Source organism: Lycorma delicatula, chromosome 8 (assembly GCF_047948215.1).
Source record: "Lycorma delicatula isolate Av1 chromosome 8, ASM4794821v1, whole genome shotgun sequence".
Lineage (NCBI taxonomy): Eukaryota > Metazoa > Arthropoda > Insecta > Hemiptera > Fulgoridae > Lycorma > Lycorma delicatula.
In genome coordinates, this window is record NC_134462.1 from 17,092,358 (window position 1) to 17,116,787 (window position 24,430).

A 24,430-nucleotide genomic window follows, 5' to 3' on the forward strand; every position below is an offset into this window, starting at 1 on the left:
GAGAAAAATTTAATCAATGACATGAAACGTTCACTCTTCTGTATCTAAGATTACACCAAACATCTAACGCCTTCACAGATTACTTTTATAAATATCATAAAAGAGAGCGAAAGCCGATAAAAATTTAACCAGTGACCAGAAACATTCACTCTTCCATATCTCAGATTACACCTAACATTCAACGCCTTTACAGATTACTTCAATTACTACCTTATCAGAAAGAGAAAGCCTGTAGTTTTTTTGGTGTTTACTGTCACAGTAAATAGCTTTAATCGCTTCATATATTGACTGCCAACACTGTAGGATTTACAAAGCCTTTTGTACGTACTTAAATTGTGAGTTTGTTATGCATAGAGTTTCACTATTGTTTAAAACTCTTGTCATTCACTTAGCATGTTTATTTTATTTTAAATACGCACAATATGAAATTTAATTCATAACCTAAAGTTGATTTTTATTTTTGTGGTATAGTACCTTTTTTAGTTTGGATTTTTAAGATAACAGCCAATAAATTTTTTCTTTCATTTAACTACTATTAGTGTAAGGTTATACACACGATAGGCACAGATTTACAAATTATTTTATACAGTCCACTACTATTGAGAAGAATCGTAAAATATACTTTATTGACAGGACAAAAGTCAGTTAAATTTATCAAATGAATTTAGTTCATAGTAAATAATAATAATAACAATAGAATAATTCACTCGATGGAATAAATGATAGATTTGCATAAAATTTGTGTAATAAAATTTATTTTATTTAATGGAATTTACAACTACATACATACAGACTTTTCGTTACCTCTTTTATAACCATTGAATTGTGCAGACAGTGATTAATAGTTTGCAGTATCATTATAACATTTATATTATACTAGTACATGCAATTTTACCCATCATGCCTGATAAAGGTATTTGAGGTTCTTTATAGACTGTTGGTGTATGTCTTTCTGTCTTACCATTGTGGATCTTGAAGTTCAAAACTCTCAGTTTCCATTTCCTGAGCAAACATTCTTTATTTAACAAACTTCTTGTTCATTAATATTTTATTAAGCGACTTGCAAAAATAAAAATGATACAGTATTTGAATCTTTGAGGAAGAGCCTGCAGTCACAAATTAAGTTTTTAAAAGAAATTATTAATGAAATATCTTTAATCCACTCCATGTTAGTATTATTACTTTTGGTACTTAAAAAACAGTGACAATTTGGTCAATCACTAGATTTTGCTGTTCCATGCAAATCTATCTGCATAGATTCGTTAAAATGTTTTCCTACTTCCATAAATGTAACTTTCTGTATGAGGTTAAAACAAAACGTAACTCATAAATCCATACAAAATTTTTCATATTTAAAATTATTATAAATGATTTCGCTTAAATAAATCGTTTACGCCATGGAAATGGCACACAGCAAGGTTGACATTATTTACATCAATCTTCTTATAATTAAATTCTCTACAATTTATGTTAAAAAATGTATGATTTATCGCCAATTTAACAACATTATTGTACGTCAAATGTAAAAAAATGTGTTTTTGACCCTATTTTTGGCGTTTTACACAGGATATCTTAGAAACTAAGAGAGATACAGTTCTGGGATCTATGTTTTTAGATTTCCCAGGTCAAAAACCATAAGAAACAATTGAATTTGCCCCTAAATTGACCTTCCCAGAATTTCAGAAAGCCTTAATTTACCCGGAGGAACTGAAACTCAGGCGAAATCTTTCACCCTGTATAACTCGCTGACGAAGCATTTTCAGACCTATGTTTATATGAACTTTTTTCTTATTTTTATTTAGCCTTTAGAATGAGTAGTCAAAATATTGTCCTATCCTCCTGAGTCACCTGTATATACTTATATTTAGTTAATGTAACAGTCACACACTCTTATTATTAATGAAATAAGTCATTATAAATTCATATCGATAACAAAGTATAAGTTCATATTGAATACAGTAATATTGACAATACAAAACATTATAATTTACTTTATAAACAAAAATAATTACTAAAAAAATAATGTAAAACTTAAAACGACAAGTAGGTTACTCTTATAAGAGAACAACTGATAATAAATAATTTACAAAACAAAAAGTAAAATGAAATTTAAGATATATAAATGTCAATGCATTACATTGTAAAAATACTTTAAATAAGATGTACAAATGTACATATCCACCACAAAAAAATTAGTGCACAGTTTTAAATATAATGTCCCTCATCATCGACATAAAATTTGAACTACAGATATGTTTTAGTAAAAAATTTCTGCCGTTAAATATATTCTTATTGAAATAAAGAATATAGACTAAAATGGTAACAAAATATATTGAAAAATAACTTTAAACATTAAACAAATTTTCATTCTAGGTGTAGTGCAAATCGTTATTCTTTAAACATCTTAAAGCCACAGAATTCTTTAATCTTAAATAAAGCTGTAGAAATTTACAATTTAAACATTTTCAATAATTTGGATCGCTTGCCAAGAAATGAATTTTTAAAAAATACATCTTTCAGTCTCTATTATAAATAAATAATTACACCCACTGTAATAAATACAAGGTTTACTTACGTTCTGTCTACAGATACCGATTTAAACTTAAAAAATTAAGAATTTCAATGTAAATTTTCATCATAAAACAGAATTTGAAAGAATCATTATTTATATTCAATTTTTAAAAAATTTGTACTGGCCAAAAGCCAATAATATTTTAAATAAATTAATAAAGTTTTTAAAATAAAATTTAATTTAACCCTATATTATTTTATGTGAACATATTTTTATAACTGCCATGGAAAACCAGGAAATGAAAGATAAAAATTTATATTCACCAGTAAACAAATGATAAAAAAAAATTTAATTTAATTATAAAATTTAACTAATCTTTAAAGATTTGCAAATAGATTTAGACAAAATTTCCTGATCAAAACCGCGCTAAAGAATGGGGAATCCAAGTATAATTACAACTTTTGGTTGATTTATTAAGAAGTATGTATATAAAGATATTTAATAGAGTTAAAAACCGGAGAGGAAATTACTAGAAAAGGTATAAATTTAATCAAGTAGTTTAACAAGTACGACGCATCAACAATATGATATTATATGTTCTGTCATAGTAGAAAAAGAAACAACACTATTAGTAATACTGATCTGTAGAGCGGATCGCTTCTAAACTTCTGTTTGCAGATCAAAAAGTTATAATTTAAAAACAAAGGATGAATAATCATCATCGCATAAATTAAGTGCATCGGAGAAGGTACACACATGAAGGTATCAGAAGAAAAAACAAAGTTAGTCTATCTTACAGAACTAATGTACATTATCAGCCCATCATTAAAATGCACAATTAATTCATAAACTAGTTTTTTTTTGTGCTAATACCATTTTAATAAATACACGATATTGCAGTATATGAGAAAGAAGCTTATATTATGCTTCCATTACATTAATTTCTAATAGTGATCTATAAAAGTTTCTCAAAAAAATTATTTAAAATAAAATATATAATTAGCACTAGAAGAAGGAAAATGAAATATATTGTGGTTTTCTGATAATAAATCAGATATTTATTATCTACCTGATAAATCTGACAATGAAGACAGTTCGTTTGAAAACTTATTTGTCAGTTGTTAAGACTCTTATTTCAGGATTAACCCCGACTTTGCAATCATTTTAATTTATAACCGAGCTATTTACACGACCCCTTTCCAAAACGAAATTTAAAAAACCTTATATATTGCACATACGTGTGTATGTATGCATTGTATTTCATTGTTTTAATGAAGATATAGCTTGCAGTATGATGGAGCGTGGGGTGAGGTTTTTATTTATAAAATACTACTAGTATAGCGACAGTGTGATGTTACGTTTCATTTTTTTATGGGTATGCCTGCAACTGCTCAGTCTTCAGATCAAGGACCGATCATTTTGAGATTGAAGAAAAACAGGTAAACTACAACTGCACCTACAGTTTTTCTAATTTACCATTACATATTTATTTAAGGTATAATAATTTTGAAGTTGTATTTAGGTTATCCAATTTAAAGAAGTTACTTATAAATTTTAAGTAGCACCGTTACAATGTCATACAAATTATAAAAATTGAAGTTTATGTTAATAAAGCAGTTGTCTACAATAATGAAGCATAAGTAATGCTGGTAAGATGCGTACTAAACTTAAGAATTATGGTGTATGTAGCCAGTGTTGTTTTCCTAATATATAATATCAGATAAATCTGTATTCAGTAAAAAAAAAAAAAAAACATTACCAGAGTTTGATACAGTAGTAGTAGTAGTAGTAGTAGTAGTAGTTCATAAAGTAGTTGCAACAGAATCAGGGAATACTGCTGCGGTTATTGAAAATTCAGCCCCACAAGCACAGCCATTGAACCTAACGATTCTGACATTCTAAGTAAAAATAATAATATAAATGCGTTATGATCATTAATGTAGTCCAGCATAATCAAAATATAAAAACAAGAAAAATAAAAATTATAAATATGGCTTTTTTATTCATATCCTTGACAATCTAAACTTAAATATAATAAAAAACTCCCTTTCAGCGCACCGGAAGGCAGTGGTAGTTTAAGTAGTGCAAAGTAGGGGATAAAAAAATTTCTACCCTAAAGTTACAACAATGAATGCATCTTCTTACAATTCCAGCAACATCCCTTTTATTTTGGCCATATCAAAAATAGCTTCAAAGATTTTAGGTAACGTTTAGAGGAATAACGACAACTTTAAACCGATTCGATACTGTGCCTATTAAGGGAAATGATTTTTTGGTCTTTGTGACCCCATTTTTTCCATCCCCTGGGCCGATGGTCGGGGATATCAAAAAACTTTACTTAGATAAATTTTAGGCCCTTATCCAAAGAATAGTATGAAATGAATTTGATATTTTACTTAATAAGAAAGTTATAGCGATATTGGTTTTTTTTTTAAAAAGCCCCGCCGCCCATTTCCACCTTCATCGTCTGATTTTGCCCATGTTCACAAGAAAGTGAAATACATAAATATAGATATGCTAAAGATTAAAGTATAAACAGTTTACCACTAAGTGTACAGAATTCAATATTGCTTCTTACCTTATGCTTATTGTTTTTTTGTAACAGTGCTTTCAAGGATTTCCCTCATCATCGGATATAAAATAAAAAAAAAATTGTTATGCAGCTAGGTAGCCACACATACAGTACTGCACTCAATTTTTTTTTTAATTTTATAATATTTAATATGACTACATATTTTTACATGTTTACAATTTTATTCTGAATTTAATGTGCGATTTTTAAAAACTGATGATGACGGGAACCCTTGAAGCACTATTATGAAAAAACAATAAGCATAAGGTAAGAAGCATTATTGAATTCTGTATACTTAGTGGTAAACTGTTTATACTTTTTGTCTTTGGTGTAATTAGTAAAGGAGGGAATATGGACAAATACAATAACAAAAGAATTGGTTTTGCTAATATAGTTTTAGCTAATAATATAGTTTTGCTTGTTGAACTTTTACCCATTACAATAGGTAGCTTTCTTACGAAATCTACCTAAAAATAAGATTCAGATAATAAGATTTTTTCCAACTACTTGCCCTGTTCAGACTATTTTTGAATAGTGTTGTATTCTAATGTTGCGTGAATAGTAGACCTTGATCATTTTGTATTGAACTTAAGTGATTTCTTAAACAAAATTTAATTGATATAGTGAAAATTGAATTTAAAAAAAAATTTTAATTCACAATGTTTTTTACTCATTGAAAAAAAAAATTATAACTTTTTTAAACCGATAAACTGACAACCCCTTGTGTCTTTCTGCATAATTTACAGCCAAAAACACCAGGTAAGAATCTTTATTGGTTATTGAGAAAACCGGTCAATTGTGTAAAAATATAGTTTAGAGAAAACTAAAAAAGTACATTACATATAATGCAAGTTGCATACATTACATGTACGCAAACTAACCGTATTTTTAGATTTAAAGGTAAAAGTTATTTCAAATGTCTGTCTTTATAAACCTTTACAAACCTCTTTACAGAGTTTACACTTGAAACAAACAAAGGAAAATTTCTCTCCATAAAAGTGAAATTTCCCGACTCGACAAAGAAATATTTTTGAACTAAAAAAGTTGCAAAAAACAAATAATTATTAAAAAAAATTGAAAAATGCTTCCAATGAAATATTTCTTCAAAAAAATCAAAAAATTTTTTAGTCAACACATTTTATAAGAAATAGGATATTTGTATGACCACAAATAAACAAAATGACAAAAAGAAGTAATAGAAGAGGGCATTAATTTACTCCACCATATAGAAACTCAAGAGTAATTAAAAATGGGGTTTACTGTTGAGATCTAGTAGATGCGACTCCTCTATAACAGTTAGCAATTTATGTAGCCGCTTAAATAAAATTATGATTTACCACAATATTTTATCAAAAACTTCCAGTTTCAAATACAAAATTATTTAAACCGCTGAAACTTAATGTAACAATGGAAATTAAGAAAACAGACATTCATTAGCGGAAATCAGCTAAAATAAAAAAAATAAAATAAAAAATCTGTACAATATAGAAATATTTGAAACAACACAAGGTGTAAGGCAAGGATGCACACTTATAACTTATAAGGTGCTTTTTAACTTAGCCATATTACAAATTAGAATAATGTCTTGTTAAGGTATAGTAATTAAAAGAGTTTTCTTATAGATCAGTTGGCTTTCTCCACTCATTACAGCAACACACACATTATTAAATTATTCACTCGTAGCAATTCTTTAACACGTTCAATTATTACAATCTTGATGCGTTTTATATTCAAATTAAATTCAACCTCAACTATAAGTGTACATTTGTAATTTAAACATTTTCAACGGCTATCATCAGACAACATATTTTCTCAAGTTTTTACATTTTTGTGAAAGTGTAATAATTTTTTAATTGTTTGTTTACAATTCAATTATTTAGACATCAAACACCATTAAAAATTGCAATCCTTGAATGATTCAAGGGAAGGTGCTAACCGTTTTTGGTACTCCAAACCAGATACTAAATGTAAAACCCAATATGACTAATAGAAGATTGTGTTAATTTTTGTATATGTGAGCATTAGACAATAGCTATGTAATTGGATGTCAGACTCAACATTGTCGAGTGTCAGCTGTTTACTTGACGTCGCATAACATCCCCATCAACATACCGGCGAACAAGCATTATCAAGCATTGTAGCTGCTGAAGTCATTTATTAACATATCAAAAACTATACACCTCAGTAAAGATCACTGTTCAACTGTATACCTGCATGGTTCTTCATGACACTGATACAGTGTCTAATTAAAAAACACTGAGCATAGAATGTACAAAAAAAAACTCTGCATGATATTCAGTCATACATTACCAGTGTTTTGAAAGCAAATGAAAATACTTTTAAAAGAAGATAAATTTCTAGTGTGAGATGCAGAGAATGATCTCAAATGTATACCGCATAAAATGATCCGATATATAAAATCCTTACTAATTTAAAACTGTGGGATGAGACTAAAAAAAAAAAAAAAAATCAATAATTATACTGATGCAGTTTTTTTTTTTTGTAGCGTGAAAAAGCTTTCGCATTATTGAATAAATATATTCAGAACAAATATATTACAGAGGCGTTATGGACGGATGTCCTCTCTGATGTAGATTAACATATGTGTAACATAAATGTGTATAACAATATAACAAACATTGGTATAACCAAAGATGAGGGTGAATAAGTTGCTACTTTACAGCAGCTACCATTTAATGTAATATAGCAAGTGGAATATTTTCGAATTGTTGGAAGGAACTTCTACTTATATAATAAAAAAAAGAGTAAAATTATATTAATATTAATATCATGTTTCCATATTTTATTCCTTCTGTACTTTAGAATCCTTATTATAACTACTGAATCAAGTTTCCAAACAACAAAAGTATATTAAATGTAAAACACACAATAAATTAATATTTTATGTGATCAAATTGTTTTAATTGGAATATACATTTCTTTACATAAATTTTATGATTTTTTTTAAATTTGAGATTCAATTGTCATATTTAGCTTCAGAAAACTTGCTTTCATAATATGCTTCTTCAGTACTGATATTAAAAATAAAATTAAAATAAATATTTAAATTATTATTAATTAATAAATAAATTATTTTTAATTAAAAATTTTTATAAGAATATACAAAACATTTAGAATATTTTTAAAATAATGAACTGAATATACAGATGACTGCACCGCATTGAACATATTAATTTTTATGTATTGCTAGTAATTAATAAATAACTGTCTTGTAATTGTTTAAATCATTAACAATTCTTGCTGTTGCATTGATAAATTAATTACTACTAAATCTCCAAGATGGAATGTTACTCATTTGTTAAATACTCTATACTGGTTGTGAGAGCACTAAATCTCACAAACTTACTCAAAAAAGTAACTTACTGACCTGGAACTTCTTCAAAAGGGAAACTACCATGTCAATCACAAAATATTTCAGCACCTGTTTTCCTTAAAAGGAGCTGTGATAGTAGCTATACTGGGATAGAAATTCTTAATAGAATTTACTAGAAAACCATCACAATCCCTAACCCATCATATTACGACTATCTCAGTTATAATAAATACTCTTTTCTTTTATGTGAGCGGACTTATACCTCCTCATTCCTGCATTTCGATCCTAATGTCAACTTACATTTTACTCCACGATTGATTCAAACTCTGGAATAAATTGATGAATGTGATGTATTAGAATTCCTTAAATCAACATTCAACAAAAAAAAAATTCAATAATAGTGTTTGTTATCTGGGCATCTCAACCCTGTAGGGGGAAGAACGGTAACGTCACCAGTCGCCACACCACACCCTCTGTTCCAAGCCCTGAGGGGCTTTACTGGATGTCGTCTTTAGACCCTCTGATTACATCTCACAGATTACAGCCAGGCCTCAGTTAGGATGCCACCGATGTAAAATCCCCAAATCAAACAATACCAATATAACCGTGGCATGATGCCAATACGCCTACCTCCAACCAATCCAAAGCCTAGGCCGGAACCCTAGCCACCCAGGATCCTACAGTCATCAAATACCTCAACTGAACTCCCTCTGCAGACCTACAAAACCAACCGGATCTGTTGACTAGGTGTTTGAATGTCTGTGAGGGTGTATTTCCTCCTTCCATGAGTAATGCACCAGCTGTATCAAGAAGGATGGGTAGCCAGGGGTGATTTAGTCTGTAGTGTGCAGGAACACATACATATTTAATAACATCTTGCAAAACCTGTTAGTGAGCTCGACACTGCTGGCACTCATAAATGGGGTTCTCTTCCACCTCTTTAAAAAAAAAATCATACTAAAAAAAAACAAAGAAAATGGCTCGAAGAAAACCAGCCACTACAGAATACTCCTTGCAGATCATCCAGTTATTATGGAGATCCAGAAAGGAATGCATTCTCTCAAGTTCCCTAACAACTTATGAATGTTCGACCTCGTATAGAGACAGACAAACAGGACATGCTCCACTGTATCATCAGTCCCAAAATCCAGGCATTGACTCGAATCCACCAAATGATACCTAGCCAAACTCGTCGATATACTGACTGGGGGAAACCCATCTAATCGTACCTACAACAGACACTATAGGAAATATACCCTATGCGTGTAGCAACCTGTGTGGGATTCATCCCATCTGACCTGCTAAGACAAGGCTCCAGTCTTCCATCTCCTACTTTCATTCTGATGTTAATAGGTTATTTACCTTGGAAATGCAGTGTTCCTTACACTCATTAGCCAAGATATCTTGGGTTTGACTTTGGCTATAACACAGATTGCCTCCCGCGAGACTGTTCTGTAACTGCTTATAACAGCCAGAAAGAGGAGTTGCTGGGCTCGTAGCAAAATGTCTGCATAGCACCTAAAAGCCAAGCGGTGAGCCCAGACAGGTGTAGCATATAGCATAATTGCCTCACTGACACCACACCTTTGTAAAGGATACACAGTACGGTAATTCAACCCCCAATCGGGATGAATGACGATTCCATAAAAAGCATCAGCATTTTTGCTACAAACTGTAAAGTCTTAACATACTCAATTGTGGAGACAAGTCATCTTAACCCTGTTATCTGGGAGAACAACACCAGTAGTAACCAAAAATGATCAAAAGTGGTACTGTTTAGAAATACATTACTATAATTCCACTATTTATAAAATGTCTGGCTTGTCTAAAAAATTTAAAGTAATATTCATTTCTATTGCCACTTCACAAAAAACGCACATTAAAATTACAAATAACAATGCTTTTTCTTTAATTACGTTTTGTGTTTTTCAGTGAAAAAATTTCATACTTGTTTCTAATCTTTCCCTGTCCATAACAGAAAGGATTACAATATTCTGGTTTTCTAATACTGAAGAGGTTTGTATTATTTATGTCCTCTTTTAAATTCATAGATTTGAGGGTGAATTTATTTTAATCAATTATATAAGAATAGATAAGTATGAAACCAAAGAATAGGTATTATTTAGGTATTATTATTATTATTAGTACTTTAATAATTTTGTAATTAGTACTAATGAAATTTTATTGATACCACTAAAAATTATAATGTACTGTCTTGTTATAAAAAGCAAAATGCAATTTCACTCACCTGATTTTTTTTTAATGGAACACTTCATTTTTCACCTCAATTTAAAAATTGTTTCACTCAGGACAATAAAGTTTCTTACATCCAAGTTGCTTAAATATTGATAAATTTTCATGCCTGTAAAACAAAAGTTAAATTAGAATGATTAGACGTTAAAAATAAAATACTATTAAATGCTAAATATTTATTTTAAGCAAGCAAATTAATCCGAATACAAATATTTAATAAAAAATTAATTTATGTTGATATAAAATCATACCTGTACACTTTAAGAATAAAGAAAAACATATTAATTAGTTATTCACATATTAATTATCTTAATCACTTAACATACACGATTAAACTAAACATATTTTGATTTCTTCATCATGAAACATAACAATATTACTGATTAATTATGTCAGTTTTTGCATTCCAAGTAGGTTTTTTACTACTGCCTAAAGTTTTTCATTTGGGTTGTGTGGGATTGCTTGGCCACAAGACCACTTTAATGTTTCATTCTTTGAAAACATTTTCTACTTTTTTGGCAGTATGGTATGGTACAAAATCTTGTTGCAACACTCCGTTGCCTTGCAGAAATTGGTTATGAAATTGTGTCACAACCCTTTCTCTCACAATCTTGATACATCTGTGATAAACATCTTGAAAACTGACATCTTTTTAAGTACTAATTTACTTTACATCCAATAAGAAAATGTACCGTTCAACCTGGTGTCCTAGAGAGCCAGTGTCTCTATGATCAGTGGAAATAGCAAAAATTGGCCAAGAATTAAGACAAACCTCAATCTGTATCAACTGTATAAAATTCCTCTAAGATTTATGATATTTGACACTTTTGACTGCACTTTCCCACAAACCACTACAATGAGAAGATGGAGGAATAAATGAACAGCTAATTCCTTGTGACGTAAAAAAGGTTTGAATATTTGTTTAAACATTCTGTTTTAACAATGAAAGTTTAGTCAGAAAATACATTTGTAGGTATATCTAGTGAAATTAATCTTTTGAAGGTGGAAAAATGATTAAAGTCAAATCAGTAACTAACTAAATGAATAGCCTTAGTGGCTGCTAAACATATAAAAAGCGCTATACAAGCCTTACTTAATGTTTTAGATCTCTGCCTGCCATGATGAATTATAATTGGGCCACTGCACAAGAGAATGTTCAGGAAGGAATCATTCTACCAGGCGGTAATTGACAAAGCTGTTGGGATTGAGTTTTGCATCACATCTAAAGGAAATTAAACACATGAATGATTGACGAAATGATTCTTTTTGCAATATTATCCAGTATCTCTGTCGCAGTGTAAGAGTCTTAAGTGTTTAGAGTTGACAATTAGATTAGACGTAAATAATCCAAACATGGATCTAGTGAACTAAGCTTACTTTGCTTATCAATGACCTCATTCTTTATCTCACTGAAATACATGAATTGTGATTGACATATGAAAAAGTAAAGAGTATGTGATCCAACTCCTTAGTAGTTAAAAGTACTAAAATTATATTCAGATGGTTTAGATTTAATATGGTGAATGGTGTATGGTGTATGAATATAATAATAAGGCCAATGAGTCCTAGAGGATCACAGACACCTGCTGCGATGGAAAGAGTATTCCTTTTAGTATAAATGTTCAAATTGTTAGAATGAGTGATTTGGAAATTTAGTCTATCGGACTTTTTGTTCCATAGAACTCTTACAAGTACATATGTTGTGTTCTTGATTAGATGGTATGGATGAATTACGACTAGACATACAAGTACTGCAATTGTTAGAATACCACATGTGAAGTGAAAAACCATCCTGTTGTAATAATTTGGAGATATCATTCTTTAATAGAATAACTCCATTTAGGTTATCTGAACCGGTAATGAGATCATCTATATAGAAATCATTTTTAATAGCAAGCAAGAATATATTGTAATTTGGTTTCTTGGAGAACAGGATATTTTAAGTTTCAAATAAATTTTGTATGTTAATAAAATTTTAGTAAAATTGTGCTCCAATAAGGACATCAATTTTATTTGATATTAAATTCAGGATCTAAAATATAAATTATGAGGCAAATTAAAATACGATATTATCAAATGTACATGTCAGTAGGCTATCTGGTGTTAAAACAGCACACTGCAATTGGAGTGAAAAATTCATATATAAAGAATGCAGTGTCAATTCAACACTACATTCAGAATGAGGAAGTGTTTTCCTAAGATAGGAATATCATTTTTCATAAATTGAAGTTCTAATCTTCATGTGAATTCATAAGTACAAAAATTTGCTCGACTGCCAGAATCTAGTAAAACCAGAGATGTTTGAGTACTACCATGTGCATCATTGGTAATACATAATGTAATAGATAAAATTATGGTTTTATTTGACCAATTTAAACGAGGTACAATTATTATTGTCACACTTATAATCATAATTTTGAATTAATATTATTTTTAAGAAGTGTGTAATGTATTTGAGAACAAATCGCACGTATATGTTGAATAACAATGACCCTTAACTAAACAATTGAAACAACAATTATGACGTTACAAAAATTCCTTCCGTTCATCAACAGAAAAACTATTTCTTGCAACAATGTAAATAATGATTAAAATACAAATTACAGATTGATTATAATTAAATTTTGAATAAATAAAATTATTTTCCTTGTATTGTTTATCAGCATTTATATTAAAATGTTTAGTACAGGATTTAGTTCCAATGTTGTATCGCTGTCCCTTGGAAATATGTCTTGCTGCTGGTTTGACTTATTTGCATTAATATTTTCAAGCATCTACCTTCTAAATTCAAGGAATTCTATGAAATTGAGGTGAACATTTCTCCTTCGTAATCTGGAAGGAGAAATGTAAATATTTGTAAACATCAAAGTTAGAATACAAACTCTAACTTTGATGTTAACCGAACAATAATAAATTCATATGTATTGATTGGATTATTCATTGCTTCAAGAGCACTGAAATATGAAAGATTAACTTTGATGATTAATTTGGATAAATTATCCAATGATTAATGGAATTTAGTTGTAAAATACAATCTGAATTATGAGAAACACCTAAATTTTTAATGATAGCTAATGCTTCATCCTTCAAGGAGGTATGTAAATAAAGAAGTTACTTAAATAATTTCTATTATATACTAAATTACTAAAACAATAATAATGTTGCCAGTCAAGAACATTACCTCTGTAAAATTGTAAATTAATCTTTTATAGGTGAGTTTGCTTAGTTGCTCTAACTACCTTCTTGATCAATGGTAGATTGCTTAAAATTATCTATTACACATTGTAATTTACATTCAAAACTGCATAAATCGTCTGCAACCTGTACACGACCTGCACAAATATCATAAATTTCAAGTTGCATTTGAATGGCATCATATTTGCCTTGCAGCAACTCTTGTTTCTTAATTTAATTCGTAAAAGATGAATATCAATATGAAGTTGAGGAAACATATTTATCAGTACATAATATATTTATCTTGTTATAACATATCTATAACAAGTACAGATTCTTGTTATAAAGGATTTAATTGATCCTTTGTCTTAATTGTTCTCTGCTCATTATAAATTAATAGTCTAAGTTAACAATGATAATTAAATAAAATTACTTGATAATTAAGAAATAAGTTGTAGGCTGCATTTCATTGGATAATAGGCAACCGCAAAACTCGTTTATAGAGCCATAATTGATATGTTGAAAGATTTGTAAACATAAATTGGTCTTAAGTTATGTCTTCACATATTCGGCCTGGACGACCAAAAAAAAAGTGTTCATATATGTCTTTTATTGCACTTACCAGAATTAAAAGAACATGCCGCTGGTTCAATAATATTTTTAATAAATACCTCGTTACTGTGATTAATTATGTTTTTACAATAGATTTAGATAAATTTTATTTGTTAAGATGTTTATACTATTAGTGTTATATTTAGATTTACAGTTTTAACTTACATTTTACAACAGAACTGACATTTTAAATACATTTACTTTTAACATCTTTTTAAGAACCGATTTGTTTTATATTTTTAGACAGAGTGTAATACTTAATAGTATTTATAAAGAAAAATATATATTATAACAGCTGTTGATAATTTGTATGGCTTACATAAGTAAGAAGAAAGAGTTGCGCTCTATCATAAATAAGGTCTATATGAGACTGAACAAAATTCATTACTTTTCAATACACCACCTACTGGAAGTAATGTACAAACCTGAAACATTTTCCTGAGGTTGTTTGTTGGATTTTAGCAAGTGATGTATTTTCATCTAATGCTTTTAATGTACAGAACCCACTGCTCCTTTACATAAAAATTTGTCACAGCATTGTCCAGTATTCTTTAACACACAAGAGCAGTTTTTTGCACATTACTGGAGATAAATGCTACTTTTCAGCAGCCTGATGAGCTTTCCAGCCTGCTGCAAGAATTAGGCATCTAACAATGTCATAATTACCAATTTAAGTCCAGGCAGATAATTTTGGATCAAGTTTACTTTTACTCACTTATGATCGATCCTGTTTTGGAGGAGGTTTTCCTTCACTGCAACATTTTCCTTTCCTTTGAGGTGAAAATTAACCAACCGGTTTCTTTAAATTGTTTTAAAATAACATTCACTGCCACTTGACCAACACAACACACAGAAGCTATTTGTCATGTCCAATTGATATGCTTAGAGAGAAACAATTGCCAAACGCAATCTAAAAGTTTTTTATTACAATAATTATAACTACAATAATGAAGCTAATCGATTAATGCCAGTTTACTTCTGGAAAATAATCTGACTTTGTGGAATGATGTAATCAAATTTATCTTTCACAAAATGGATAATACATGTGAATCAAAAATTATATAAAGAAGTAAAGTTTCATATTTGAAATTATAGCAATATTTTTTCAAAATATCTATCACCATAATATTTTAAGTTATTCAATTAGTCTTTTATATTGAAATTACTGATTCAACTTAAGTATAACATGTTAACTAAATACCTTCAGAGTTTTCTTAAAGAAAGTAAACATGAATATAATTTCAAATCTGCATCAATATTTTAATTATGAATTAAGTTAAAAAAAGTTTAATTTAATCTTAGAACTTTTAAAGATATATTCAATCTTTTCTTATTTTTGTAGTATTTAAGTAACTGCTACAACTTTTTAATAACACGATGCTTGTGATGTTTTAAAACCCAAATAATTTTCATTAAATTATCTGTAAAACTCAATGAAAATTTCATTATATTCAAAAAATAATTCTTAACTTCTGGCTGGAATATCAAAAATGCCACTAAATCAAAAAGATAAATTCATTAAACTTTAAAAACAATTTAAACTTTTAACCTTTTTTTTTCTTTCTGTAAACTATCATCATATGTAATGATACTTTCTTTATATTGACAGTTTCACATACCCTAATCCTTTTAATAAATATTCTTATTTTTTACCAATTACTTTAAGTTCATTCACGAAACATTTCATACATGTTTCTAATGTTTCCTTGTCCATAAGAGAAAGGATTACAATAGTGTGGTTTTCTAATCCTGAAGAGGTTTGTATTATTTACACCCTCTATTTTTTTAGTTGATAGATTTGTGTGTGAATTTATTATAATCGATCTTATAAGAGAATAGGTAAGTATGAAAGCAAAGAATAGGTATTATTATTATTAGTACTTTTGTAAATAACAAATCATGAGATAAAGTTCATTACTCTTGTTATAAAAAACAAAATGCAATTTCACTAACCTTTTTTTATGAAACATTTCATTTTAAATTTTGTTTCCCTAAGGAGAATAATAAATGAAGTTTCTTACACCCAAGTTACTTAAATGTTGATAAATTTTTATGCCTGTAAAACACAAGGAAAAGTTAAATCAGAATGATTGGACTTTAAAAGTAAAATAATATTAAATGCTAAATATTTATTTTAAGCAAGCAAATTAATCCGAATATAAATATTTAATAAAAAATTAATTTATATTGATATAAAATCATAGCTGTACATTTTGTGAATATCTAATTAATATGTTTTTCTTTATTCTTAATCACTTAACATACACGATTTAGCATCCATGCAACAAGTATACCAAACATTTACTTGATTTCTTTATGAAACCATAACATTACTGATTAATTAGGTCAGTTTTTGCTTTCAGAGTCGTTTTTTTACTATTGCCTAAAGATTTTCATTTGTGTTGTGTGGGATTGCTTGGCCACAAGAACACTTTAATGTTTCATTCTTTGAAAACATTTTCTATTTTTTTGGCAGAATAGTATGGTGCTAAATCTCGTTGCAACACTCCACTGCCTTGCAGGAATTGGTTTTGAAATTGTGTCACAACCCTTTCTCTCACAATCTTTATAAATCTGTTCGAAGCATTTACCATTGATTGAATAACATTTTTATAACAGAATTGAAAACGCTTTAAATAAATTTACTTTTAACACTTTCTTAAGAACTGATTTACTTACATCCAATAAGAAAATGAACCTGGAGTCCTAGACAGCCAGTGTCTCTTATCAGTGGAAATAGCAAAACTTGGACAAGAATTAAGACAAACCTCAATCTGTATCAACATTGGATAAAATTCCTCTATGTTGAGAATTGTTTTTCCTATTACACTTGACTGCACTTTTTCACAAACTAATTCCTTATAACGTAGAAAAGGTTTGAATATTTGTTTTAAATATGTCTGATCTTAAAAGGTGATACAAGTTGTACAAAATGTTTCTAACAGAATGAAAGTTAGCAGAGTTATCAGAAAATATATTAGTAATCTACTGCACAAGAGATGTTCAGGAAGGAATCACTCTACCTGGCGGTAATTGACAAAGCTGTTGGGATTAAGTTTTGCATCACATCTAACGCAAATTAAACACATGAAAGATTAATGAAATTATTCTTTTGGCACTATTATCCAGTATCTCTTGTCGCAATGAATGATCTGTTCAGTGTAAGTCTTAAGTGTTCAGAGTTGACAATTAATTTCAGAACGTTCACACTCAAGATGTAAAACAATAGGATGTTTAACATGATTGTAGGAGAGAACGTTGAAGTCTGCCTCCTACACAGATTAGACTTAAATCATCTAAAAATCTAGTGAACTAAGCTTACTTTGTTTATGAATGACCTGATTCTTTATCTCATATAAAAAAGTAAAAAGTATGATCTAACTCCTTAGTAATTAAAAGTACTAAAATTACATTCGGACGGTTTGGATTTAATATGGTGAATGAATCTGAAACAGAAACTAAATGTTTCTGTTTGTATGTAAAGATGAAAATCTTTGTGTTCAACCATATACAATATTAGATATACATGAAGTAAATATAGTTTGACGCCTTTCTAATAAGCATTCAGAATTTAAATTATCATCACTGAACGTAATATTGTGATCAGTTGGCTAATGAGAAGAAGACAAATAGCCCAGGAATACCACACCACCATAGTGACATATCAAGTAACCTGCTTTGTGAAAAGCTCTAGACAATGTGTCTGCTGGATTATCAGAGAATTTGATGTAATACCAATTGGTAATTGAATTGTTTCGTTGAATGTCAGAAACTATTACCTATAAGTACTTTCCCAATTCTAAGAATGTCCATGAATGCAACAAAGTGCTATGATGTTATCAGAGTATAAGTGTATCTCATCAAAGTGTATAACGCAGTTATACAACCTTCACAAATAAACGTGAAAATAGTAAACAACCAGAGTTCAAGTCTGGGTAATATGATTTGTTTCAAGGGGCTAACTTTCATTTAGAACAGTAACTTAGATGTAATTACATGGTTGGAGTATGAGTGTGTTTATAAATATAACATCCATATAGCCATTAATACAGGCATCAGAAAATCCATGTAATTTAATAGAATGAATTTTTCTATCTTTATTAAACCTAATGGATTAACTTATCGTATATGACTATTAGATATAATTGATTATATAGTGAAAGCCACTGTATTAATGGTTTGGGTAATATTTTGTCCCAGTCAACTTGAGTTGTCATAATGACTGCATAAACTGTTTGTATGAAAACATAATACGGCCAATGAGTCCTAGAGGATCACAGACACCTGCTGGGATGGAATGTGTATTCCTTTTAGTATAAATTTTAAAACTGTTAACGAGTGATTTGGAAATTGAGTGAATCTGACTTTTTGTTGGATGAATTATGATTAGATGTCGAAGTACCGCAATTGTTAGAATACCACATGCAAAGTGACAAACCATCCTGTTGTAATAATTTGGAGATATCGTTCTTTAATTGAATAACTCCATTTAGGTTATCTGAACCGGTAATGAGATGAGAAACATAGAAATCGTTTTTAATAGCAAACAGACAGTAAGAATATATCCTAATTTGGTTTCTTGGAGAAATTTTCAAATTAATTTTGTAGGGTAACAAAATTTAAGGAAAATTGTGCTCCAATAAGGACATCAATTTATATTTGATATATTAAATTCAGGATCTGCAAAAAAACAGATTATGAGGCAAATTAAAATACGATATTATCAAAGGTAGATGTCAGTAGGCTACTTGTTATTTCTGTTAAATCAGCATATTGTCATTTGAGTGAAAAATTTGACACATTTGACAAATTTTCCTTTCCTTTGAGATGAAAATTAACCAGTTTCTTTAAATTGTTTTAAAATAGCATTCACTGCCACTTGACCAACACAACACACAGAAGCTATCTGTCATGTCCAACTGATATGCTTAGAGAGAAACAATTGTCAAACACAATCTAAATGTTTTGTATTAAAAAATGAAATAAATTTTCAAAAAACATGAAAACTGTTAAATAACGAATACATAACCTAACATTACACAGACAACTTAAAGAATGAGTGTTATACCCACAATATAGAAATTACAAAAAATTCCCTCTGCTTGGATTAATTTACATGCTACAATAATGAAGCTTATCGATTAATACTTCTGGAAAATAGTGACTTTGTGGAAAGATGTAATAAATTTATCTTTCACAAAATGGATAAAATAGTTTTGAAATTATAGCAATAATTTTTACAAAATATCCACCATAAGGTTTTAAGTATTATTCAATTAGTCTTTTATAATGAAATTACTGATTCTTAAGTTTTAAATGTCTTTTCAGTCTTTTTTTATATTAGTATTTAAGTAACTTTTTAATGACACGATGCTTGCAATGTTTTAAACCAATGGATTTTTCATTAAATTATCTGCAAAACTCAGATTTGTCACTAATGAAAATTTCATTATATTAAAAAAATAATTTTTAACTTATGGTTGGTGTTAAAGTTTTTATATCATATTTTGTTTACATTTAAAAATATTGTAATGGCAGTTTTAATTGTCGTAATTCTTTTTCTCGCCGCCCAGCTGACTTTATTGTAGATAAGACATGATATGTAGTAGTACAGTTACACACAACGTATTCATCAATTCTATTCAATTTATTAACATAATACTACTCAATATATTCAATGTGTTATTGCAATTACGACAAATAAAATTACCAAAATTCAATCAAAAATGTTTCAATAACAAATGTATTCAATCGATAAATAATGCATAAACTTAATACATATTCGTCTATAATCATTCAAACTTCAAATAATCAACATATTTATTGATTGGAATAATCAACATATTATTTTTCTGGAAGACATCCCCGAGAGAGTATATCGGCAGGATTCGAAGGTGATTCAATATGATGCCACTTAGCATTAAAAGTCAACTGTTGAATTTCTGAAACTCGATTGGCTACAAACACTTTCCAATTGGTCGATTGACCATGAATCCAATGGAGTGCAATCAGTTGGAAAATAAAAAATGCCATTAAATCATAGAGTTGATTAAAATGTAAAAGTATGTAAAAATACAGTACCAGAGAATTAAGGGGGGGGGGGGTTGAACATTTCACCTTTTTCTTTCTGTAAACTATCATTATATATAATGTCCTAGGTAAAAAAAACACAGTTTCATGTACCTTAATTCTTTAAATATTCTTATTTTCACTAATTACTTTAAACTGTGTTCATTCACAAAAAAATTTGATGGCTGTAAAATACTGTAAAAACTAGCATAATGGGAGAATAAGAATATAAAAGAATAATAAGTGAAGAAAGAATATGCTACACGCTAGGAGATTTACTGTATTTAGGGTTAGTTTCCAAACCCAAGGCGACTACAGTATGTGATTTAAATGTCAAACTGCTTTATCAGAAGAACATATTAGACAGGATGTTTAAAGAAATATATGATACCAAGTTACGAAAAACAAAATAAACATTTTAAGTAAATAAGCTTTTGTGCTGACGCATACTTGAAGCATAAAGTATGCACAGACCTAATGTTACTGTCAAACATCACACTTTTAAGTAATAACCTCAACTGGCATATTTAGTGACAACAAAATGGATAAAATACAAAGGTAGGTTATATATAAAATTTGTAATTTAGGATGAATGGAAATCTCAAGGAAGTGAGATTTCATAAGGTAAATGCCATGCCTGATAACCTCTGGAAGCTTAGTCGTTGATCTTTCAACTCATCTAATTTATGTTAAAAAATTTTAGGCCTGCAGTTACGTCAATAGGTAAGTGTTATACATGTTAGTACATACTTCAAATATGAGCTATATCATTTAAAATTTTGTACAGACAATCAAATAAATTTCAGAATTATTTTGGTCATAGCAGGTTTATGAAAAAAGAAATTAGTTATCTCCTCAATCTCTAGTAACTGAAAATGTAACAAGAACTGAGAAATGTAATTTTCTATAAAATCAGAATCATATTAATTAAAAAACTAGAAAACTTAAATTTTCATTTGCATTTTGATAATTGTTCACTTTCAAGTAAGGGAGTGAATCACATATACTCTTTAACTGTGTAAAATACAGCCTAATGTTTGACATTAGGCTGTAGTTTAACACCAAAAGCTCACAGCAATAATCAGCTACAAAATACTTTGCATTTAAAAAACATATCGGCGTAGTATTTAGTTCAGTATCCTATACAAATATTTACCTACACCAGTAACATACGCTTTGTAATGCTAAGCAAACGTTACATTTACTGTTAACGGCTAATACACAGGAACCTGATAATTAGACCAAATAATACTACTTATTGGTAATACTTGCAATTTTTAAACAACATATAAGACAAATATTCTCTACCGACTTCTACATACTGTTATCTTTCAGACTTTGCATTGTTGCTTCCACCATGTTGTCCGGGATCGCTCTCATTTCTTTTTGTATGGAGGTTTCGTCAATGGAGCTGGGTATGGGAGGCTAGTATAGTTTTAACAATCAATGTGTAACTGCTAAATGACTAATCACAACTAAAAATTCTTAGGTAAGGTTATGGGGGTTGTGGTAAGAAACTACTGAGACAAGCAGCAATCTTAGCAAAACAGGATTGCCACTACTGTAAAAATAAGACCTCTGGTCTTACAGACCAGTAGCTCTGTTAAAGTGTTAATTGGATAAAATTTTTTTTACATGATTTTTTATGTCAATTTATTTAATTAAATACTTTTGTTTTAAATATTGGGTGGGCTTAATAAAAAGGTTGCCGTATTATAAAAAAAAATAAAAACATAAATAAAGATACAATACAACCCAAATCACATAAAATATATTAGGAATAATAATAAAAATGAAAGAGAGGATTTAAGGAGAATGTATATAATGAAATTTATGTACATTAAAAAAAACCAAGATGAATTGAATCTCTGATTTTTTTATTTTACATGAAATAATGAATGTTGTTTTGGTAACAAATTCAATTTTAAAATAAGTAAAAACAAAAATAATAAAAAGAAAGTGAGATCAATTACAAAAGTAATTAATATATTAGGAATTACTAATATGGAAAAGTTGGGAAGAGAATTTGTAGATGCAGATAATTTGAAGTAAATGGAGAGAATAATAAGACTGTAGGATTAAGACCAAAAGAAAAGCTCAGGAGATGGATAATTAAGATGAGGATATAAGCAAGAAATGTGAAGTGGTGTGGTGATTAACAGAGGAAGAATGGAAGCAGGAGACATTAAAATGGGGAGATACATTAATTCAACACCTAATCCATGACCTTGAATAAAGGATTAACATGAAGAAGAAAGAGCATAGTAAAATATTAGTAGCTATTAACATTTTAATAAATATATGCATTTTTTTTTAAAAAGTAAGACATTAAAAAGGTTGTTTTCTATAATCAAAACAACTTCCTAATTAAGTAATTGGAAAATCATTTAAACAAAAAAAAATTTAGAAAAGAAAATTCCATTAGTCGTCTAAAATAGGTTCATGATTAGTGAATTGATAATTCAAAATTAAAAGATTTTAAGGAAATTTCAAGAAACAAGCTAATATATTTGCGTAAACAGTAAATCACAATTCTTGTTAAATTGATTTCTAACATCATTCATGGAATTACAATGCGTCTTATAATTTCATTATTTTACTTTTCCTTAAAGTAAAATTATTACAGAATACTCAAACATTTTTATTAAAATAATTCATATCTCCATTATAAAGGTATGATAAAAGGAATAAAGAACCCTCAAGTTGAAGAGGAAATATCGAATCCAATTTTAAAATGGAGTGAAGAAAGAAACCAGATTAAGGGGTAAAGGTTACAAAAAATGGTTCTGGCATTGTAAAAAATGGATAAAATGTGGAAGTTTGAAAGTTGGATCATATTTCTAAAATTTCCTAACCAAACAACCAACAAGTTGAGAAAATTATTTTGATATTTTCAAAATATATAATAAATATTATATAGTTTCTTAGTTTCTAATAACTAAGAAACTCAGTTATTTATAAAATAGAAAAGGGAGTAGCATTATTAAATATTTAAGTTATAGTATTTTGTACTACACCAGAATTGGAAAGTATTTACATTCTTGATTTTATAAGATTCAAGTTGACTATACAAATAAATAAGACTGGTTTTATTTCAAATCTTCTGGAAAGGAAACAAGAATCCCTATATGCTATCACAGTAACTTAGTTAAGATAGAATGGTAAATTAAGACAACAGATACTTTATTAGAAGTTGATTGAGCCTAGAACAAATTCAGCCTGGTGATATATAGCATATTTACGTTACAATAATGTAAACTTATAGTACCAACGTCCAGTTTTACGAACGTCAGAATTTTATTCAAAAAATGCTAAGGTCCGGTATTTACGAATTGAGAATTCTGTTTGAAAAATGCCAACGTCCGTATGACAGGACGTCTGGAAAATCGTTCATAAAATAATATTGTTATAATTTGCCTTGAACACTATCTTATTTATATATATATATATATATATGAAACAACTTACCAAACTCGTTAAAAGAAAAAGGTAAAAAAAAACTAATAGAATTATTCAACGCGGGATCTCGTACACATAATTTTAGATTTAAATCAATCAATAACGATAACGAAATAACAGTTTAAAAAAACAAACTCCTAGACCACAAACATCGTAACAACAACGCCATTGCCCAATACCTTACACTTGCCAACTGCTACAACCCACTATTATATCTTTAATTAGATATTCAAAAACGATTATGTTGATTAATCATTTCTCATTTTTATTTAAATTTATAAATACAATATTTTTCAAGTATATTCATTTTTTTACTGTTTATTTTTATAATCAGTAATATACTACGCTTACATTACAATTAAATTATTAGTTGCATCTATGTCGCAGACGGTTTACATAAATCTCAATCGTTAAAAAGAATGTGACAAATTAACGAGCTCTTTCA

The 24,430-nt window shown here is 28.8% G+C and overlaps 1 protein-coding gene across 2 annotated transcripts in view; it reads right to left on the bottom strand.

Annotated features, from left to right (window-relative positions):
- The window catches only part of LOC142329076 (alpha-1,3-mannosyl-glycoprotein 4-beta-N-acetylglucosaminyltransferase B-like), a 32,347-nt gene extending 8,120 nt beyond the window's left edge, over positions 1-24,227 (bottom strand). The window contains exons 1-5 of one of the 2 annotated variants that reach the window (XM_075373400.1): positions 23,995-24,227; positions 16,411-16,513; positions 13,853-14,003; positions 10,667-10,780; positions 4,272-4,410 (exon numbers count right to left, since the gene is read on the bottom strand). In XM_075373400.1, the coding sequence (XP_075229515.1) occupies positions 4,272-4,318 (47 nt within the window). In that variant the 5' untranslated portion in view covers positions 4,319-4,410; positions 10,667-10,780; positions 13,853-14,003; positions 16,411-16,513; positions 23,995-24,227. The remainder of the gene's footprint in view (positions 1-4,271; positions 4,411-10,666; positions 10,781-13,852; positions 14,004-16,410; positions 16,514-23,994) is intronic. The other variant, XM_075373401.1, reaches the window with a different exon arrangement.
- Positions 24,228-24,430: the final 203 nt, after the last annotated feature.